Consider the following 19587-nt stretch of genomic DNA (forward strand, 5'->3'; position numbering starts at 1 on the left):
AGGTCAGATTTGAACCTAGAACCTCCCATCTCTAGGCCTGGCTCTTAATCCTCTGAGCTGTCCAGCTAATTCCAGTCTTCCTGACTCCAGATTCAGTGCTCTAACCCCTGTGCCCCATACCAGCCTCTTAGGCACTGGGGTGGCTTCTAGTTCCCAAGAACTCATTAATGTGAAATTTAGTTTGGGTGTCCTTTCAGCTCAGAACTCTGGTGCTCAGGACATTTACCTGCCTCAGCCTCTCTGGTAGCTAGGATTATATGAAGCAACATGCCTGGACATAACTTTATTTTTCTGAGTCTTGATTTTCTCATTTGTAAAATAATTCTAACACTATTTATCTTGCAGGGTTGTCATGAGAAAAGTGTGCTGTAAACTTTGATGCAGTATCAAAATCATCTCCTTCCTTCTACATCCATTTGTTCTTCCAGGTTTTCTGCCTATAACAATTTCTTATTTCTTATAGTCTTTCTTTCTGCGTCTCTCAAGAGGTCAATTAGTTGTTTTTTTTTTTAAAGGATGGATTTTCCTTTTGGGAAGTTTTGCTTTCATCTCCTTACTTCTTTAACAGCCACACGAAGAGCTCTTTTTTGTTATGACTGTAAATAAACTTGGATTAAAGAATCAAAGATAGAAGAAGACATGTCTTTCTTACTTGTTCACAATTATTTGTTTAGATTTTCAAAGAAGAGGTCAATTAATCCAGGTCAAGACTTAGACATGTTCCTTGGACCCTGAAAATCCTTATTTTCCCCCAATCAAACAATCCCCATCTCTTCCCCTTGAACACCATCTGTCTCCTCACAGCTCAGACGTTTGTGCTTACCTCAGTGTATACAGTAACTTCATTCTTGACTGTGGATGTCCATACCCCCATGACTTGGTGAGTTCTCCATGGACCCAGAGCATGGATGTTTCCTGTGATCCTTACTCTATTGTCACTCTCTTTGTCCCCTCTGCATGGTTATTCCCCCCCCCTTCCCATGATGCTAGCTCCACATATGAGCCATGGCACTTAGCATCAGGGTAGAGGGTCCAAGAGACAAAGGAGGAGTAGGGCAGGGGCCCAAGATTGTAAGGAGAAGTAGCTGGGCATGGGGTGGGTGTTCAAAGCCAATGGTTTAGGTGAGACTTCATTTCTAACTTTACAAGTGAACAAGGAATACTGTCTTGCACATAATAGACTATTAACAAATATTTGTTGAATTTCAAATGGAGCTTCTCTGGACTCTCCTATTTCTTAGTCCCTTTCTCAGAACAAATACCTTTCCCTATTCTCAGCCCCCTCTCCTCCTCCTTTAATCATCTCTCTCTCTATTCCTTCTCTGGTCCTTTTTCCACTCCTCTAGCAACTCCCTCCGGTCTGCACTGGGACTCATGCACATGATTTCTCTGAGGACTCCTTCCTTCTACCCTTCTTGCATTTACAAGAATAGAATTTAAGGTTAGACTTCACAGGAGAACTCTTCTGCTCTGTTACAGTGACTGCGTTCTAGAGGCAGGATGAGGGTGACTTTTCCCTCCCTGAAAGTCTCAGACCCACTGTCCTGAGATGCTTAGGATGAGTCCTCTTCAGGGGTAGGGAGACAGCTGGGAAGCTCCTGGAAGGACTGGACCATTTTCTCAGTCTCAGGCTCCTGGAAAGCCTGTATGGTCTCTGCAGCTCCCTCTGGTGGCAGTTCAAGACTCAGACCTTGCACTGAATGACCATTGTCTGACCTTGGATGGAGCTTTGGGTTAGAGTGATAGGAAAATCAATAACTAAAAAAGACAGGCTAAGGACCCTCTAGTGACCACTCCCCAGGCTCATCTGTAATGGAGATGAATAAAAAAACATTTGGACAAAGGTCACCCAACTGCTTGTTCTTTTATTTTTAGCAGTTGCTCTGGTTTTTTTTAAGTGTTATTTTATCACTCTCATAAGGAAGCAAAGGGAGAAAGTTAGAAACTAAGAGAAAAAGCAAAAGGAAAGGCTGGCAGCACTGACCCAAGAGAAAAAAATGAGTATCCAGCAGGTGGCAGCAGTGGAACCCGGAGAAATAACTATTGTACATTTGGGCATCTATCTGGAGAAAAAAGGGATGATCCCCACTTGCCAGGGAACACCAGTGTATCCTCCCTGGGAGGAGGGAGAAGCATTTGGGGAAAATGGCATTTCAGAGAGACCTTCTCCCATTCAAATCCAGGGAGATGGTGATGATTAAGACTGGGCTTGTGTGTTTCTAGTCCTTTGCATATTGTCTCTCCCATTCATTTGTAAGCTTTTAGTCCAGAGACTACCTTTTGCCTTTCTTTCTATTCCTAGAGCTTCCCACAGTGCCTGGAATACAGTAGATGCTTCATAAATGTGTTTTGACTGACTTGATGACTGGGCTGGTCCCTACAGGAGGTATTTGGATATGGAGAGGGGTCTGATCTCCTTAGGATTTGCATGAATTTGATGTTTTCTTTGAGAAACTTGGAGTTTCAGGGAAAGAAGAGGTCTCCCCCATCCTCAACTCCCTCCAGGTCTCTGATCCAAAATTATTCCTTAAACTTCCCTCTATATTTTCTTGCTTGAATTCCCAAATTCTCTATCCCTAAACTCCCATCTTAATCCCTAGAAGAATTTTGAGGTTCCTCCTCCCATCCCAAAATGAGTTTTGGAACCCAAACTGCCTCCAAATCTCTGACTCAGCAGATGGTGGTCAGCCAGTAGGGATTGGGATTGGAGATCAAACTCAGCAGCCATTCTCATGGTCTCAGCCTTCATTTCTGCAAACTCTGGGCTCTCACCCCCCTTCATTAGCAGGCTTGAATGGCTGAAGAAGCCTTTGTCACCATCTAGATCAAACACTGAGGAGCTACCTCTACCCTGGAGCAATCCAGCTCTACCAAGCCCCTTACCGAGCAAGTTGGTGTGGGAGCTCACATTCTCTTCCACCTCATGGCTAAGTGTAGAAAAACTCTCAGACTCTTTAGAGACCTTGATTTTCCTGCCCTCCTGGGAAGCCAGGTCCCCATAGCCCTTCCCCAGCAAACTGGACCCCAGGTGGAGTTTTCCCACATCTAGGGAGAGCTCTGACCTGGGGGATGGGGAGCGGAGTCGTTCTTTCCCCCAGTTATTCCCCAAATCCCATTCTGTCTTTCCAGTCCCCCCAAAGTTAGCCCCTATCACTGGATGGGCCAAAGTGGTACGGCGTCGCGTGAAGGGGCTGCCAATCCAAGGGATTCTAGATAGTCCTTGAAAAACAGAGAGGGCAGCAAAGAGGGCACAGAGGGGAGGCAGGGCATCAGGGTCCCAGGCAAAGAGGGGACCATCACCCTGGAGGTCAAGGCCACAGAGACCTATCAGGGCCTGGGTCACAGTCAGCTCCTCTCCTTGAAAGCACTGGAGGAGCTCACAGTGGAGACGGAATGGCCCCGCTTCAGTTCGAAGGAAATTCTGGTCCAGGATAGTCTCCATCTGATGATTAGAGAGACAGGAGTAGAATGTGTCCCCCACATATCAACCCCAATTATCTGCTTTAGAGATTGTCTGTAATAAATCTAAATCTCAAGCCAGAACTGAGATTCCCACCCAGACCTCTGGTCCTGGTTCTTGGTCGTGTTAGGCTCCCTCAAGGTAATGTGGGATGTAGGGTAATGTGTAGGACAGGTGCCAGGTGAGCTGTATCAGTCACTGATGAGGGGCTGGACCTTGGCCCCAGCAGGCTGCTTCTCTGGTAAGTTTTATAATGGACTCTCTGATGTTCTAGGCCTCTTTGAGCCTCCAAACTTGATCCTTTTTTCTGGTCCTTGGACTCTTCCTCAGTAGGCCAGCCCCATCCCCTCCTATACTCCTAGTCCTCCTTACCAGCTCTAGCTGTTGGGAGAGGATCCTCTTCTCCACAGCCATTGCCAGCAGTTGCTGTTGTTCCTCACTCAGCTCTAAGATCAGGGGAAAAAAAGAGAAGGATGAGAAAAGGAGGTGGAGGGCAGAGCCTGAGAAAATAGTAAATCAGTTTTAGGTTAATTGGTTGTCGCCATTCACACCTGAAGAAGACCAAAATGATATCACTGCTGCTGTCTTCTTACTGGAGCCCAAATTGATTTAAGGGACACAGAACAGCACAAAGTGGCCAGCCTTCTCTCTTTTCTAGTCATTGGATCCAGGGGGAAGGCAAAAGTCAAGAGTACTGGAAACGGCCAAAGACGCAGTGGGTGACCTTGGCAAGCTCTGTCTAACCAAGCTTTGAGTACTCCACAGTGCCACAGTGATTCCTTGGCCTTTGGAACAAATTGTTCTCATCTGCCCTTTCTGTCAGGGAAAGTTTTCACACAACACATGGTTGGGGTAGATAGTTCTCTAACTCATCCATGGTTTTGTATGGGGGTGTCAGGGAAAAGTAGGACTTCTGGTGTCAGGGTTTCAGCCCCTCCCTTGACCATCCCAAGTCATTTTTAACTGGTGATGGCTAATTAAGAGGTGGTCCATCAACTTATCTACTCCTCCCCATCCCTAAAGGTTGCATACACAAGAAGAATCCTTCTCTTCTTCATTTATTAATTAAATTCTGTAAAAAAGAAATTCGATCTGGAATTCCCACGGACAAAAAAAAAAATCAAAAAGCAGTAGACTAGATGGTATCTCTGACTAGATCCGAGATAAAGGAATACAAAGTAATTCTAATATATATATAAAATAGATTCTCACATAGGTTAAGGTTCGATGATGGCCCAATGGGCCAGTTCTTGGTAATTAGATATGGTAAGTGGTCTCAGAGAAGAGACTGGTTATGTGCTAACCATTGAGACATGTGGAGGAATCCACGAGACCACACATTCTCTGATTCCCCCTTAAAGTCATTCAGGGCAGGTAGACTGGGAAGTCTTCTTTCTTTGGAAGACAAAGAGATGGAGGCTTGAAAATTTGACCTTTTGCAGAATAAGAGGGAGGAGCAATGACATGAGCCACCAAACACTGTTCAGACACAGGCATCATGGAAATGTGCCAACAGGTCCCACCCTTAGCTCCATCCTTTCCTTACCCTGGAGGGCTCCCAAAAGGTAGAGAATGCTCCCTGCCCAGGAAGGGTTGAGTTTGCCTGAGATATCCTGCAGCTTGGCTAGGATGGTATCCCCAGGACCCCCTAGGAATCCTGGGGTCACTGGCTCCTCAAGGTCCAAAGCTTTGTTCATCTGGGAAGGAGATATACAAGTGTTGTTAAGTGCTTGCTAGTTGCCAGGCACTGTGCTCAGGGTCCCTTCCTACAAGGAACTCACCTTCTGATGGGGGATTCAAGATAAAATAATGATTTACATCTACAATATAGAGAGGGTGAATGAGAGGTGATCTTAGAGGAGAGGTACTAGCAGTGGGGTGCACTGGGAAGGTCTTCTGAAACAGGTGGGATATGAGTCTCGACAGGAGCACTCAGTGGGGCATTCCCAGGATAGGGGAGAGGGGTGGGGATGCTATTCCTCCCACTCTACCATGTCCTCCAGCTCTTGTAGGGCTTTGGACTGGCCCAGAAGCCCGAGGAGGGCATCCAACAGAATCTCCCGTCTTTCCAGGGTCAGGTTCTTCAAAATGTAGATCTCTGCTTCCACTTCAGCCTGAAGTGCCTTGAAACCTCTGTGCTCTTTGGAGGGTGACTCAGGCCACTGCCCTGCTTTAGAAACACAATGACTGGGACCAGGATCTTGGAGCCCCACATTCCCTCTAGCATTCATTCAGACAGGAGCTTTCCTTACACATCTGGTTGTCCAGTCCCTCCTTTTTTGCCCTGGAATCTGTCTCCCTTTTCAGTCCCTTGGCCCCTTGGTGCTTTCCTACTCTCTCTCATGCCCACCATCCTCTCTGAGTCTTCTCTCTTCTCCTCCTTTTCTCTTATCTCTCCTCCTCACTTTTCTCTTTCCTCTTCTGCCTCCCCCTTTCCCCTCCTCCCACTCTGTCCCTTAAGACTCCTATTCTTTTCTTCTTCCTTTCCCTTCCCTTCCCTTCTTCTTCTCCTTCCCTTCCCTTCCCTTTCCTTTCCTTATTTTTTTTTAAACCCTTACCTTCCATCTTGGAGTCAATACTGTATATTGGCTCCAAGGCAGAAGAGTGGTAAGGGTTTGGCAATGGGGGTCAAGTGACTTGCCCAGGGTCACACAGCTGGGAAGTGTCTGAGGCCAGATTTGAACCTAGGACCTCCCATCTCTAGGCCTGGCTCTCAATCCACTGAGCTACCCAGCCGCCCCGCCTTTCCTTATTTCTTAATGGATTCCAAGGCATAAACCGGTAGGGGCTTGGTAATTGGGTTTAAATGACTTGGCCAAAATTACACACCTAAGAAGTTTCTGAGGCTAGATTGGAAACCAGAACCTTCAATCTCTAGTTCTGGCTGCTGCTCTATCCAGTGAACCTCTTGGCTGCCCCCTGCTCCACTTTTTTTTTAAAGATTCCAATTCTAAAGGAACTATTTGGACAGTAGTGGAGTAGGGCCCCACTTCCTTCTCTTGGTTGAAGTTTCAGGGCACAGGGGGAGATCTCTGAGAGGAGGCAACTCTGCTATTTCTTCATTGACTTTCTACCTCCCTCACTGTCTAATCTTGGCTCCCTCGAAAGGAGCTGGTGAGAGAAGAGAGGGGAGCAGTCAGGTCCTTACTTCTCTGGGTCATGGATCCTGCAATGAAGGCAGAAGCAAAGTCAAAGATACCCCAGTTAAGACAGACAGAGAAATAGGCAGTAACGATGAATAATGCATATGCTAATTTAACCTCTATACCTTTTCCCCTCTTCACCAGGTAGGAGACTTGGGGACAAGAGGCAGCAGCAGAATAACCTAAGGAGCTTCTGCAGAAGAATCCCAGTCCCCTCCTCACTGCCCTTCCACCCCCCACCCACCCCCAGTGCATTTATATGAAGTTAATCTCATCACCATTCTCCCTCTCCCATCATTAGCTCAAAGCACCTACACCCCAGCTTTTTCCCCACTTCCAGAGTTCGGGAGCTAACCACATTCTTCCTCATCAAGATTTTCTCTGATTCTTGGATAGCCTCATCAGATTATGGGAAAAGACAGAGAAGAGCCACTTGGCCACACTCACCATCAGAGGAGAGGAAGGTTTTCTGTTTTTTATCCTTGAGATGGGAGATGTCTGCAGTTGATAGAGAAGGGGAAGGCAGGAATTAGCACTGATTTCTTTCTGTGTCTAGGAACCCACCAAAGAAAGCAGGGAGATTTGGTGTGCTTAAGAGAAGGAAAAGGGGAGCTAAGGACCTGTCCGGGGCGGGGGGAAGTCAAGAAGTCCAGGAGTGGGGAAATAAATGTCTCAAAGAAGCTTTGGGCTATAGCCTCTCTCTGTGGTATTGGGAAGAAAAGGGTCAGGATGGAAATCCAGGAGGAGAATGGTCTCCTAAGCACTGATTAATGACCAATCAATGATCACTGATCAATCAATCAAACAGGTGCAATGATACAACTTGGAGGCAGTTTTGCTTCCCTCTTTCCCCATCCTCCCTTCACTGGAACATACCCCAGTTTTTTTCTCCAATGACAAGCTGCTTTAGTCGGAAGGCCAGGACAGAGCCCAGAGAGACATGGATGGTGGTGTTAAAGTTAAAGGAACCCTGGAGGAAGCCGGGAGATCCACATGGAGAAAGAGAGAAAGAAAGAGGAAGGGGTCATAATCATGTTCATAACTTATATTTAAAAACATATACATTATTAACGTTTTATAGTGGATTGAATGTTGGATTTAGAATCAGAAGGACCTGGGTTCAAATCTCACCTCTAACTCATCTTAGGTCACACAGCTTGAAAGTAGTAGATGTGGGAGAGGGACTAATCACTGTTATCTATCTCTCTGTGTCTTTCTTAACTGGTATATCTCTGACTTTGCTTCTGCCTTCATTGCAGGATCCACCATCCAGAAGAGAAGTAAGAAATTGACTTCTCCCTCCCTTTTCCCCTTGCCTAGGCTGAAGGAGCCAGGTTTAGACAAGTGGGGGAGTTAGGAAATCAGTGAAGAAGGCTGGGAGAAATGTTGGCGTGAAGGATAAAGCAGAGGGGAGAGAGCCTCTTGTTATTTAATTGATGGGTCATGTCCAAATTTTTATGACCCCAGTCAAGATTTCCTTCCTTCCTTCCTTCCTTCCTTCTTTCCTTCTTTCCTTCCTTCCTTCCTTCCTTCCTTCCTTCCTTCCTTCCTTCCTTACTCCCTCCCTCTCTCTCCCTCCCTTTTTCTTCCTTTCTCCAGCCCTGACCTCTAATTTTTATTTTTAATTTTAAAAATGTAACTGAGTTTTACATTTTTTCTTTCTTCCTTTCTTTCTTTCCTTCTTTCTTTTTTTAACAGAAACTTCAAAGGCACTTTATTTTTACTTCTATAACAAGAAACTAAATAAGAGTAGCTGTAAAAATGGGCTTCAGTTTCATTTGATTCACACAAATACTAACACTTATTCCTGTCTTCAAAGTCCAAAAATTAAGCACCGAGCAAATCATATGTTTAAATAATGTTTATTTGTAAAAACTCTTATTAAATTTTGGAAGCCATATGTTGAAAATTGTTTTTATGTATAATTTTGAAAATAAAATATCTTTGAATTTTCAAAAAGTTTTATTAAAGAAAAGAAAATAGGATACAGGACCTAAATTCTCAGTGGCATATAAGCTACTAACACATGTTTTGAAGCCTGGAAGGTCATTTCAAGTCCTGAATTTATTTATTTATATATAAAACCTCTACCATCTTAGAAGTGATATTAGTTATTAGTTCCAAGGAAGCATCTGAGGCGAGATTTAAACCCAGGACTTCCTTTCTCCAGCCGTGACCTGAGCCACCTAACTGCCCTCTAAATTTTATTTTTAATTTTAAAAATGTAACTGAGTTTTACACTTTTTCTTTGACACTAAAGTTTTATTTCCCTTCATTTTAAGTTATTTTCCATTTTGCACTGTCTTCAGATTTCTTCTGAAACTCTTCAGACCCTAATCCTCAAAATGTTTTGCAGGACTACACTTTTTCCTTCAGAAGCTGCTGTAAATATGAAGAAGGAAACTATAAGTAAATTAGGTGAATATAGAATAGTATACCTGCCAGATTTATGGGAAAGGAAAGAATTTAAGACCAAGCAAGAGATAGAAAATATTACAAAATGTAAAATGAATAATTTTGATTACATTAAATTAAAAAGTTTTCATACAAACAAAACCAACGCAACCAAAATTAAAGGAGAAGCAACAAATTGGCAAAAATCTTTATAACGGAAGCTGTTGGCCAGTGCCCTAAGATGGAGTTATATTAGGAAGTAATTAAAAGTAATTTGTAAATTGGTAGTAATATTAAGAAAAGAGTGAGGAGAAGAGTCATAGGACTGTACAGATTCAAGAGAAGGCTAATGGGTAGGATTCTTAGAGGGAAAGGGCCTGAGATATATAATGTATCTTTATGTGATGATAGCCTTTGGTTTCCCAGTATAATGGATTGAATGGGTGAGCTGCATGAAGGGCCAGAAGTGTCAGAATTCTAACCTTGAGCCCCATGGCTGTGAGGAGAGGGATAGAAATGCCAGCACCACCCTTCCTCCCCTTCTCCAATTTGGCATCCTTCAGCGTCTCCACTGCCTCAGTCACCATATAAAGATTCTCCCCTCGCTCCCGAAGCTTCTTCAGGAAGGATGGCTCTGGCTTCTTCAATTTCCTGGAAGGAAAAGAATTGTGATTTTTTAATAGGTCTCTGGGCCTTTTACATGGACAGCATCTTCTCTTCCTAAGTGCCCCTTCTGCAATGTAGCTCTTCCACTCTGGGCCTACCCCCTCCCCAAACCTCCTGGACTCCAGACTCTATAGAGAGAAATTCCAGTCAGTGATTGCCATAGGAGCTGGGACCTACCTTGACTCACCTGATTTGGCTGAAATGTATATGTGTCTCTGAGTTCACTATATTGGCAGCTAAATGATACAATGAAGATGAGGGACTTGTGGTTAGGAAGACCTGAATTTGAATCCTGCCTCAGGCCCTCTGTGGACAAGTCATTGAACCTCTCTCTTCCTCAGTTTCTTCAAGTATAAATAAGAGAAGATTCCAGAACTTACCTCCCAGGAGTTGTGAGCATCAAACAAGACAACATATGTGAAGTGCTCTGCAAACCTTAAAGTGTTCCATAAATGCTAGTTCCTTTTAATTATTCATAGGAGCCTATATGGAATCTCTCGGAGAGTCTGAATATTAAGTATTTATATTTAAGTATCTTCTTTGTGTGTCCATAAATGCTTGTGTCTGCGTGTTTTTGAATTAATTTAAAAATTTATAATTTTATGGCTTTGTTTGTGAGCATCAGGGTGTCTCTGTGTCTTTGCAAGCCTGTGCTTGCAGAAAGAGGGTAGGGCTAGAGCCCATTAGAGAAATTTCTATGCCAGCTCTTATCATCAGTTCTAGAATCATCCCTTCCCAACCTGGGCCTCACCACTTCTTTAAGGACTCCAGGTCATCCATGATGCTGAGCTTCTGAATCTCCAGGCAGTTATTATGGGAGCCACCAGCAGAGACACTGATATTCACAGGAATCCCGATGGCTGTGGTCTTCACTCCAGCCTGCATTGTCCCCTCACCATTCCCTTGAATTTTGATCTTTGTGTCTTTTTTTGGTGCTGCCAAAGAGAGACGCCAGAGCTCATCTTGTTACTCTGCTCCCAACCCACCTCTTCCAAAATGATTACATAGATTTCCTCCAAGTAACAAATGCCCCTCTCTCCCTCCTCTAAAGTTAGCATGAATCAAGAGGTTTTCTCCAAACCTATATGAGGGTTTAAATGTGGACCATAGCATTTTAAATGTTGTAAGACAATGGGAATTTCCCAAGAATATGGCAATTGTCTCATGTAATAGTATGGTAGAAAGGACGCAAGATTTGGAGTGAGACCTTTGTTTAAATCCTGGCTCTACACCTTTGTGCCTATCATTACATCATTCCCTTCTCTTGACCTCATTCCCTCCTTCTATAAATTGGAGATTGCATTTCAGAAGATTAATGGTGAAGTATGTCATCTGCCTCTTGGTGGTGGACTTTAGGGGGAACATACATTTTGTTGTTGTTGTTCAATTGTGTACAACTTTTACTAACCTCGGTTGAAGTTTCCTTGGTAAAGATATTGGAGTGGTTTGCCATTTCCTTTTCTAGGTCATTTGACAGATAAGAAACCTAGGAAAACTAGGTTAAGTAACTTGCCCATGGTAACACAACTAGTTAGTTAAGTATCTGAGGCTAGATATCTATTTGGGAAGAGGAGTCTCCCTGCTTCAGTCTTGGCCCTCTATCTACTGCATCACCATTTTTAGGCATGACCAGTGTTGACTTATTTGATTTTTATAAGAAAGTGTTTCATCAGTGGAGCAGGAGATAATTGGTAGGAATTGACAATGACATTTCAAAAAAGATCGGGACAGGGAGTAGGTAGGTGGCTCAGTGAATTGAGAGTCAGGTCCAAAGATGGGAGGTCCTGGGTTCAAATTTGACTTCAGACACTTCCTAGCTGTGTGTCCCTGGGAAAATCACTTAACTCCCATTACCTAGCCCTTACCACTCTTCTGCCTTGGAACCAATATTGATTCCAAAAAAGAAGGTAAGGATTTAAAAAAAAAATAAAAATATCAGAGGATCAATAAAATATTTAACATATAAAGTGAAAAGAATTGAAGAAGATAATCTCTAAGGGTCTTTCTAGATCTAGCTCCAAGAAAATTCCTCAGGAGTAAAAAGATTATAATAGGAATATTTCCTAGTGGCTTGATGATGCCAAGGGATGAAGGTGTAAAAAGGCAATGGTTTTTTAGGAAAAGGTGTTAGAAATGGCTAAAGGGGACAGAATGACCAGAATAATGAATCTGGTTCTTTGTGATAAGGAGTGGCTCTTAAGGAGGGAGAAGGAAAAGGCTAAAAAGGTAAATTTAGATATATGGAAAGAACTCAATAAATATCTATCTAATAAGAAGACTATAATGTGGCTTGCACAGTTTATATGCTTAACAAATGTTCATTGGATTCAACTAAACCTGCTTATCCAAAATGCAGGGTCTAAGGATGAAGTTAATCATCAAGGATTTATTCAGTGTTTTACTATGACCAGGTACTGTGTAGCCTGTCAACAGAGCCTATGACCAAAGACAAAGGAACTAGGAGAGAAAAAAATTCAGAGGGGGTCAAACTGGAGGCTAGGGAATTTGAACAACCTATCTTCAAAGTCCAAGGGCACATAAGGGATAACAAGAAAGCAAGATTCCTAAGGCCAATGCCAGGTATTTAGCTAACAAATCAGTTGGAGCTGAACAGAAGACCCAAGTGTTAGTTTTCCCATGAAGTCTTTAAGGATTATTCTCTCTCAGCTGAAAACTGAAACTGTGCTCTCTTCTTCCTCAAATTTCCCTACAATACTTTGCCTGAACTTTTCAATTGCTCTGATCACTCTCTACCATGTGTTATATTTGTATTTACATATATTCTTTCCCTGCCTCATCTGGACTTCAGGCATTTTCTCTGGCTGTCCCCAGTGTCTGGGAAGCTCTTCCTTCTCTGCTTCATCTGTTGACTCCTTGGCTTAAGACTCAACTAGAATCCAACCTTCCATAGAATGTCTTCCCTAGCCCCATTTAATTCCACTGTTTTCCCCCATTTAACACTTTCCTATTCATCATATATATATGCATATATATGTATATGTATGTATACATATTGCCCTCATTAGACTATAAGCTTCTTGAGGGCAGGGACTGTCTTTTGAGAGAAGTTATTTAACAAATAATTATTGAACAGAGAAGAGGTCTTTCTGGAGAGCTGAGGTTTCTGGATATATGATGATTTATCTTTATTTTATGATTTATTTTATTTTTATTATAGTTTATTTTAAAGAAAAATAGAAACACATTGTTTAAGCCATTTATGATTATGGTTGTTGTTCAGTCATTTTTAGGCATGTCTGACTCTTCTTGACCTCATTTGGGGTTTTCTTGGCAAGAATTCTGGAGTGGTTTGAAATTTCCATCTCTAGTTCATTTGACAGGTAAAGAAACTGAAGCTAACAGGGTTAAGTGAAGTGCACAGAGTTGTGCAGCTAGAAAGAGTCTGAGGCCACATTTGAACTCAGGAAGATAAGTCTTCCTTACTCTAGGCCTGGCATTTTATCCACTGAACCACCTTTAAAATTATGTACAATGTTCATGAGTAGGCCAAGCTAATATAATAAAAATGATAATCCTGTCTAAGTTAATTTATTTTGTTTAGTGCCATGCCAATCAAACTACCAAAAAACTATTTTATAGAACTAGAAAAAATAATTTAAAATTTCATCTGGAAGAACAAAAGATCAAGAATATCAAGGGGATTCATGAAAAAAAAATGAAGGATGGTGGCCCAGCAGTACTAGATCTTAAAATGTACTATAAAGCAGTGATCATCAAAACAATCTGGTTAAGAAATAGGATGGTGGATCAATGGAATAGATTAGGGGTAAATGACCCCAGCAATTTAGTGTTTTATAAACCCAAAGATCCCAGCTTTGGGGATAAGAACTCACTATTTGACAAAAACTGATGAGAAAACTGGAAAACAACATAGCAAAAATTAGGTGCAGATCAATATCTCATACCCTATATGCCAAGATAAGGTCAAAACAAGTATATGATTTAGATGTAAAGGGTGATATTATAAGTAAATTAGGGAAACATAGAATAGTTTACCTGTCAGATCTGTATTAAATTAAAAAGGGGTTGCACAAACAAAACCAATGTAACCAAGATTAGAAAGGGAACAAGAAACCGGGAAAATTTTTATAACAAACTTCTCTTATAAAGGTCTTATTTCTCAAATATATAAAGAATTAAGTCAAATTTATAAGAATACAAGCCATTCCTGAATTGACAAATGGCCAAAGGATATGAATAGGCAGTTTTCAGATGAAGAAATCAAAGCTATAAATAAGCATATGAAAAAATGTTCTAAATCCCTCTTGATTAGAGAAATGCAAATTAAAACAATTCTGAGGCACCACCTCATACCTATCAAACTGGCCAATATGTCATTAAAGGAAAATGGTAAATGTTGGAGGGGACGTGGCCAAATTGGGCACTAACACATTGCTGATGGAGTTGTGAATGGATCCAACCATTTGGGAGAGCAACTTGAAATTATGCCCAAAGGACTATAAAATAATGCATGTCCTTAGATCTAGTAATACCACTACTATCCCAAAGAGATTTTTAAAAATGAGAAAGGACATGTTCATACAAAGATATAGCTGCTCTTTTTGTGTTGGTGAAGAATTGGAAATTGAAGGTATGTCCGTCAATTGGGGAATGGCTGAACAAATAGTGGTATATGAAAATGATGGAATACTATTGTGGTATAAGGAATGCTGAACCAGATTATTTCAGAAAGAGCTGGAAAGACCTTCATGGACTGATGCAGAATGAAATAAGCAGAACCAGGAAAATATTGCACGTAGTAACAGCAATATTGTAGAATGATCAAATGTGATAAACTTTGCTACTAACAACAATACAATGATCTAGCACAATTCTGAGGGATTTATGAAAAAAATGCTATTCACCTTCAGAGAAAAAACTTTTAAAATAGGGATGTATATGAAAGCATATGACTTTTCATTTGTTTATTTGGGTATATAGTTTGGGGGGTTGGTTTTATAAGATTATTTGCTTACAAAAATGAATAATATGGAAATGTGTTTTGTGTGATAATATATGAATAACCCAGATTGAGTTGCTTGCTAACTCTGGGAAGTGAGAAGGAAGGAGGGAGGGAGACAATTTGGATTGCATAACTTTGGAAAACTTATGTGGAAATTTTTTACTATGTATAATTGATGAAAATAAAATAAAAAATTGTATTCTGCATTCTCAGCCTTTTAAAATACAGTATACTGAATACAATTTAAACAATATGATACTGTAGTTTGATCAATATCTTTAGATGTATAGACCCGTACTATATGGTCCCAGACAGCTTTCTGAGTTTTTTTGCCTCCTTTGTATGAATTTTCTTTTCCTTTTTTAGCTCAGGATGCCAGCTATCACTTTTCCTTGCTGTTTCCTGGGTTCAAGTTCTACCTCTTAAATATTATGTCTATGTGATGCTGGGCAAGTCACTTAAACTCTTAGAGCTCTGGATAACTCTCTCAGAGTATAAGTATAAGAGAGGATGCCAGCCTACATTGATAAAGGAATTTTCTTTACCTAGGAATTCCCTGTACCAGTAAAGTCACAGGTTGAAACCTATTACCTCTCCCTATTTTAATGAATTTATCAATAATGGCTCCTCTCATAATTTTCTGAAGCTTAGTGTCTAAAATAAGAATCAATGGGTTTTGAATAAAGGCGTTTAGAAGGCTTTCTTTTGCTTTTTTACCTGTCCATGGGCTGTGTTTTACACTTGATCTTAGCCAAAAGGTTGAGAAGTGATCCATGGCTGTGTTTTATAGTTGAGCCCAATGGAGAATGAATTACAGACAGTCAGGTTTTAAGTGTTAACGATATATAATTTGCATTTTGATGATCCTTTACACTATGAGAAAATTTAGTCAAGCACTGGAACTAGCTGCAGAAACTGGACTTCAGTGGGAGAAAACTAGGGAGGGAAAGGGGCATTCTAAACCTCAGACAGGACTGCAGAGTTGGAACTAGAAGAATCCTTAGTGGTTCTACTCCAACTCCATCATTTTAAAGATGAAGAAACTGAGGCCAAAGGTATAGTGACTTCCCTAAGGTCACACAATTTATAAGTGAATGAGGAAGGATTTGAATACAGGTCCTCTGAATCTAAAGCTATAGCTTTTCCTACTGAACCACACTACTTCTGCCAAAAAGAGTGGGAAGGGAAAGACATCAATAAAGTTGGGAGAGAGGGGTGCAGAGAATGAGGGTTTGTGAAGGAAAGAACTTGGTGACATGTGAGGAGAGAGGCTCTTGTTTCATGGTAAAGGCTCCATGCTAGGGTCCTTGTAACAAGTGTTCTTGAAGTAGAGTCACCAGGAACACTGCTGGTATATGCTTGGGGAGATCAGGTATAGTATTCTTTAGGTTAGGAAAAATGGGCAAAGATAGAGAGAAGGAGGAGCCAGGTGAAGGGGTGCCTTGAAGATGTTGTGCTTTATATCCTCCCTTTGGGGATGAATATTAGGAAATTGGTAGTATTTGTGCCCCCAGGATATATGTCCCTTTGGCTGCCTACTGCTGGTTGAGAATGGGAGAGAGGTAAGACAATGATGACAAGGTGTGGGTGGTCAGGGTCAGAATATATTATATCCTTGAGAACACAGTCTCTTGGCCATTCTCCAGCCCTAAAGGCAGTTAGGTAGGATAGTGGATGGAAGGTTGGACCTAGAGTCAGGAAGACTTGAGTTCAAATCCTACTTCTGTGATCCTGAGGAAGACAGTTAACTTCTGTCTATCTCAGTTTCCTCATTTGTAAAATGGGGATAATAATAGCATCTACCTTCCAAGGGTTTTTGTGAGGATTAAATGAAATAATATTAGTAAACCATTAGCACAGTGCCTGGTACCTAGTGGGTACTTAATAAAAGCTTGTTTTCTTTCTTCCCTTTCTTTTTCAACCCTTTCTTCCTCCCTTCCTTCCTCTCTCCTTCTCTCCTTTTCTTCCTTCCTCTCTCCTCTCCTTTTCTTTGTTCCTTCCTCCCTTCTTCCCTCTCCTTCTCCCTTCCTCCCTATCTTCCTTTCTTTTCATCCTTTCTTCCTTTTCTCCTCCTTGCTTACTTTCTTCCTCCTACCCTCCCTCTTTTATTCCCTCCTTACCTCCCTCTCTCCTTTCTTCCTTCCTTTTCTTCCTTCCTTCTTTTGTTCATTTGTTCCTTTCTTCCTCCCTCCCTGTTTTCCTCCTTCCTTTCCTTCCCTAAAGATGCAATTGTGCCATTGGTTCCCAAGATCCTGGTAGTTGGAGATCTATTCCACTCCTGTTGTTTGTTCCTTTTCTCTGTACCTGCTTGCTACTTAATATTTACTTCATTCATATTCATTTCTAGATATTATAATGCTCCAAGTCAGTGTCTTGGAGCTATGTCTTATTCCTTCCTTCTCTGTATCCTGTAGTAGTTGGAGAGCTTTTTTTCCTCCCAGACCTCTTTGAGATCTATTAGACCTGGGTGCCACTGGGTGAGATTGCCTCTGATGGATCCTCCACCACTTCTCCCTGCCTGACTCCATTCTCCCTTTCCACCCACCCTCTTGCTTTTTAGGAATGTAGACAAGCTAGAAACATCCAAACCTACACATTGAAAAGGCATCAAGTCAATGATACATGTAAAGCAGGCAGCCAAATATATTAAATGAGACGCTTCCTTCCTTAAACAAACAAAACAAAACAACAAAAAAACCCTTTTGTCCTTCTTTCCCTGGGTTGCTGAGTCACACTGATATGTGAAGAATGGAACCCATATGTCCCCACATCAAGAGCAGCAGTGAGGGGAGCTTGACCTGACTTGGACATGCCAACTCCAGTGGACATCCTCTTGCAGTTAACTTCAGCCCCTGCTTCCTCCTGCCATGGTCTCATGAGCAAAGCACTAGAGGCCAGATTTGGTCCCTCTAGTGACTGACACCCAGTTGCATCCTTTGCCCTTCCCTCCTTTTCCCTCCCTCATGACCTTGGCTTAGGCACTATACTTCCTTTGTGTGAGTTCAAATGCCTGGGACCAGATCTGTAATTTCATTGACAAGGCAAAATCCCTCTTGAGAAAACACCTGCAGCCAGCCTAGGTCAGCATCTTCTCTGGAGCTCAGTCTCAGAGAGTTTCCTAGAGCATGGAGAGTTGGTGGCCTGCTCTGGCTCATATAGCCAGTATGTGTAGGAGGTGGGATTTGAAGCCAGGTCTTTCTGACTCTAAGGTCAGCTCTCCAACCACTAAGCCATATTGCATCTTTATGACTTAAAATGTGCCTGCAATAAAAAGCTTATTGTTTTTACCATCACTGGCAAGTCTGCCTCTTTTAGGGATGCCTGTGAGTCCCAAAGCTGGTACAATGAACAGATACAGTGCCTCTTCCACACCATATCAGGGCTTTGCTCCAAGACCAATAGGAGGTGGGTGATTGAATAAATTGGTTGATGAGTTTTCCTCCCCGCCCCTTTGCAAGAATATAAAAACTAGCACATGTAGCTAGTGTATCTCCAGGGTCCTGTGCACAAGTGTTGTGTTTCTGATCCTGGAAGGTGTGCATGTGTGTGTACGTGTATGTCGAGGTGGGGTTATCATGGATGACTTTACCTGGCAGCTTAATTCCAGCCTCCAGCACATCTCTGAGAGAGAGATCCGTCTTGACATATTGGGCTCCCCAGAAGAGTGTACCCTTCCTCTTCCTCCTCACCAGGCAGAAGGGTCGGAAGCGGGAAACATCAATGATGCTGCCCAGGGGAATCAGGTCCCCTGTGGGATCCAGTTGCCTTACCAAGGCCTGGGTGGTATCTCGAAACACAGGAGCCATGCTTCCTAACACCTGTCATGGATGGAATGAAGAAAGAACAGACTATCTTAGCCTTTACCTGGCCACCCCCTTTCTCTTCGGTCTTGACCTGGATCCTTTCTCCTAGCCTTTGAGGAAGACCCCCCCTACAGATGGATGGGCATACCCTGGATGGCAAAGCACTTGGTGTTTCCCTTTCATTCCTGGGCATCATTGAGGATCTCAACCCACTATGGATTCCTTTTTCTCACCGAAGGTCAAATTCTCCTACATCTTTTGACCCTATCCTTACTGCCCCACTTTGGGAGAGTTCTTATTTACCCCTGCCCTTGGGGGCATAGAGCTGACAGCTTTGCCTGGCTTTTCTGACTTAGCTGAAGGTGTTGTTTCTGATTCCCACTTTCCTAGCCCCCGTACCCCACACCTCTTAGCCCAGAGACACGAGGAGAAATAGGCAAAGAGAACAGATGTCTCTTCCCTTATATTTCCCCACATCCCATTTCTCTTGACTGGACCCTCCCATTCCTTTGTCCCTCTCCCCATTCCCTGCATCTCTAATAAACTTAGAGAAGAGAAGGGGAGGTGGAGAGAAAGCAGAACATTGTAAATGAGAGGAATATTACTCTCCCCCCCCCCCGCCATCCCTTAAAGTCTATGCCAAATATTGGTTCTCTCAGACCCAAGGAGCTTCAAGGTGATGCCTTCTCATTTGCTGGACCTCTTGTCTCTTCCTCACTCACCTTTGCAGAATTGGAAGTGGCCGAATGACTTCAGGGTATGACTTCAGGCTGGAGAGGATCCTTCTCTCTGTAGGTTCGAGGCTCACCTCTGAAGGACTGTTTTTGGATGCGACTCTGGTACAATGGTCACATCGAATGGGGATCCTGGTGTCCGTGTTAATGGAAAGATAGGTGCGCCCCACCCGTCCCCACCCTTATGTCTCCACACAGTCCACTTCCCAGTAGTCAGCGCAACTTGTCCCAGCCTGCCCCTGGGGAATGCAGAGGGAAGGGAACTGGAAGCAATGGTATATTTGGCAGTGGTTCCCATAGAGTAGGGGACGATGGAAGGGGACATCTAGGCCAAAAAGCTCCCATGAAAAAATCATGTCCTTTCTCCTTGAGACGCTTACTAGGGACAAAGTGCGGGTCATAT

The 19587-nt window shown here is 42.6% G+C and overlaps 1 protein-coding gene across 1 annotated transcript; it reads right to left on the minus strand.

Annotated features, from left to right (window-relative positions):
- Positions 1–2596: 2596 nt before the first annotated feature.
- Positions 2597–18453, minus strand: LOC123245285 (gasdermin-A-like). The gene is made up of 10 exons (XM_044674110.1): positions 18237–18453; positions 10415–10598; positions 9480–9648; positions 7480–7573; positions 7051–7101; positions 6609–6626; positions 5452–5630; positions 5007–5157; positions 3833–3906; positions 2597–3442 (listed from the first exon to the last, which is right to left on the minus strand). Exons 1-10 carry the CDS (start codon positions 18451–18453, stop codon positions 2597–2599), a joined length of 1983 nt encoding a protein of 660 aa, XP_044530045.1.
- Positions 18454–19587: the final 1134 nt, after the last annotated feature.

Source organism: Gracilinanus agilis, chromosome 4 (assembly GCF_016433145.1).
Source record: "Gracilinanus agilis isolate LMUSP501 chromosome 4, AgileGrace, whole genome shotgun sequence".
Classification (NCBI taxonomy): domain Eukaryota; kingdom Metazoa; phylum Chordata; class Mammalia; order Didelphimorphia; family Didelphidae; genus Gracilinanus; species Gracilinanus agilis.

Excerpts from the sequence above, each read along its gene's own strand:
- LOC123245285 (XM_044674110.1), bottom strand. The coding sequence starts at position 18,453 with ATGGCTCCTGTGTTTCGAGATACCACCCAGGCCTTGGTAAGGCAACTG. Across the intron at positions 9,649-10,414 it reads CTGGAGTCCTTAAAGAAGTG|GAAATTGAAGAAGCCAGAGC; the intron begins GTGAGGCCCAGG and ends TTTTCCTTCCAG. Across the intron at positions 7,574-9,479 it reads TCACAGCCATGGGGCTCAAG|GGTTCCTTTAACTTTAACAC; the intron begins GTTAGAATTCTG and ends GGCTTCCTCCAG.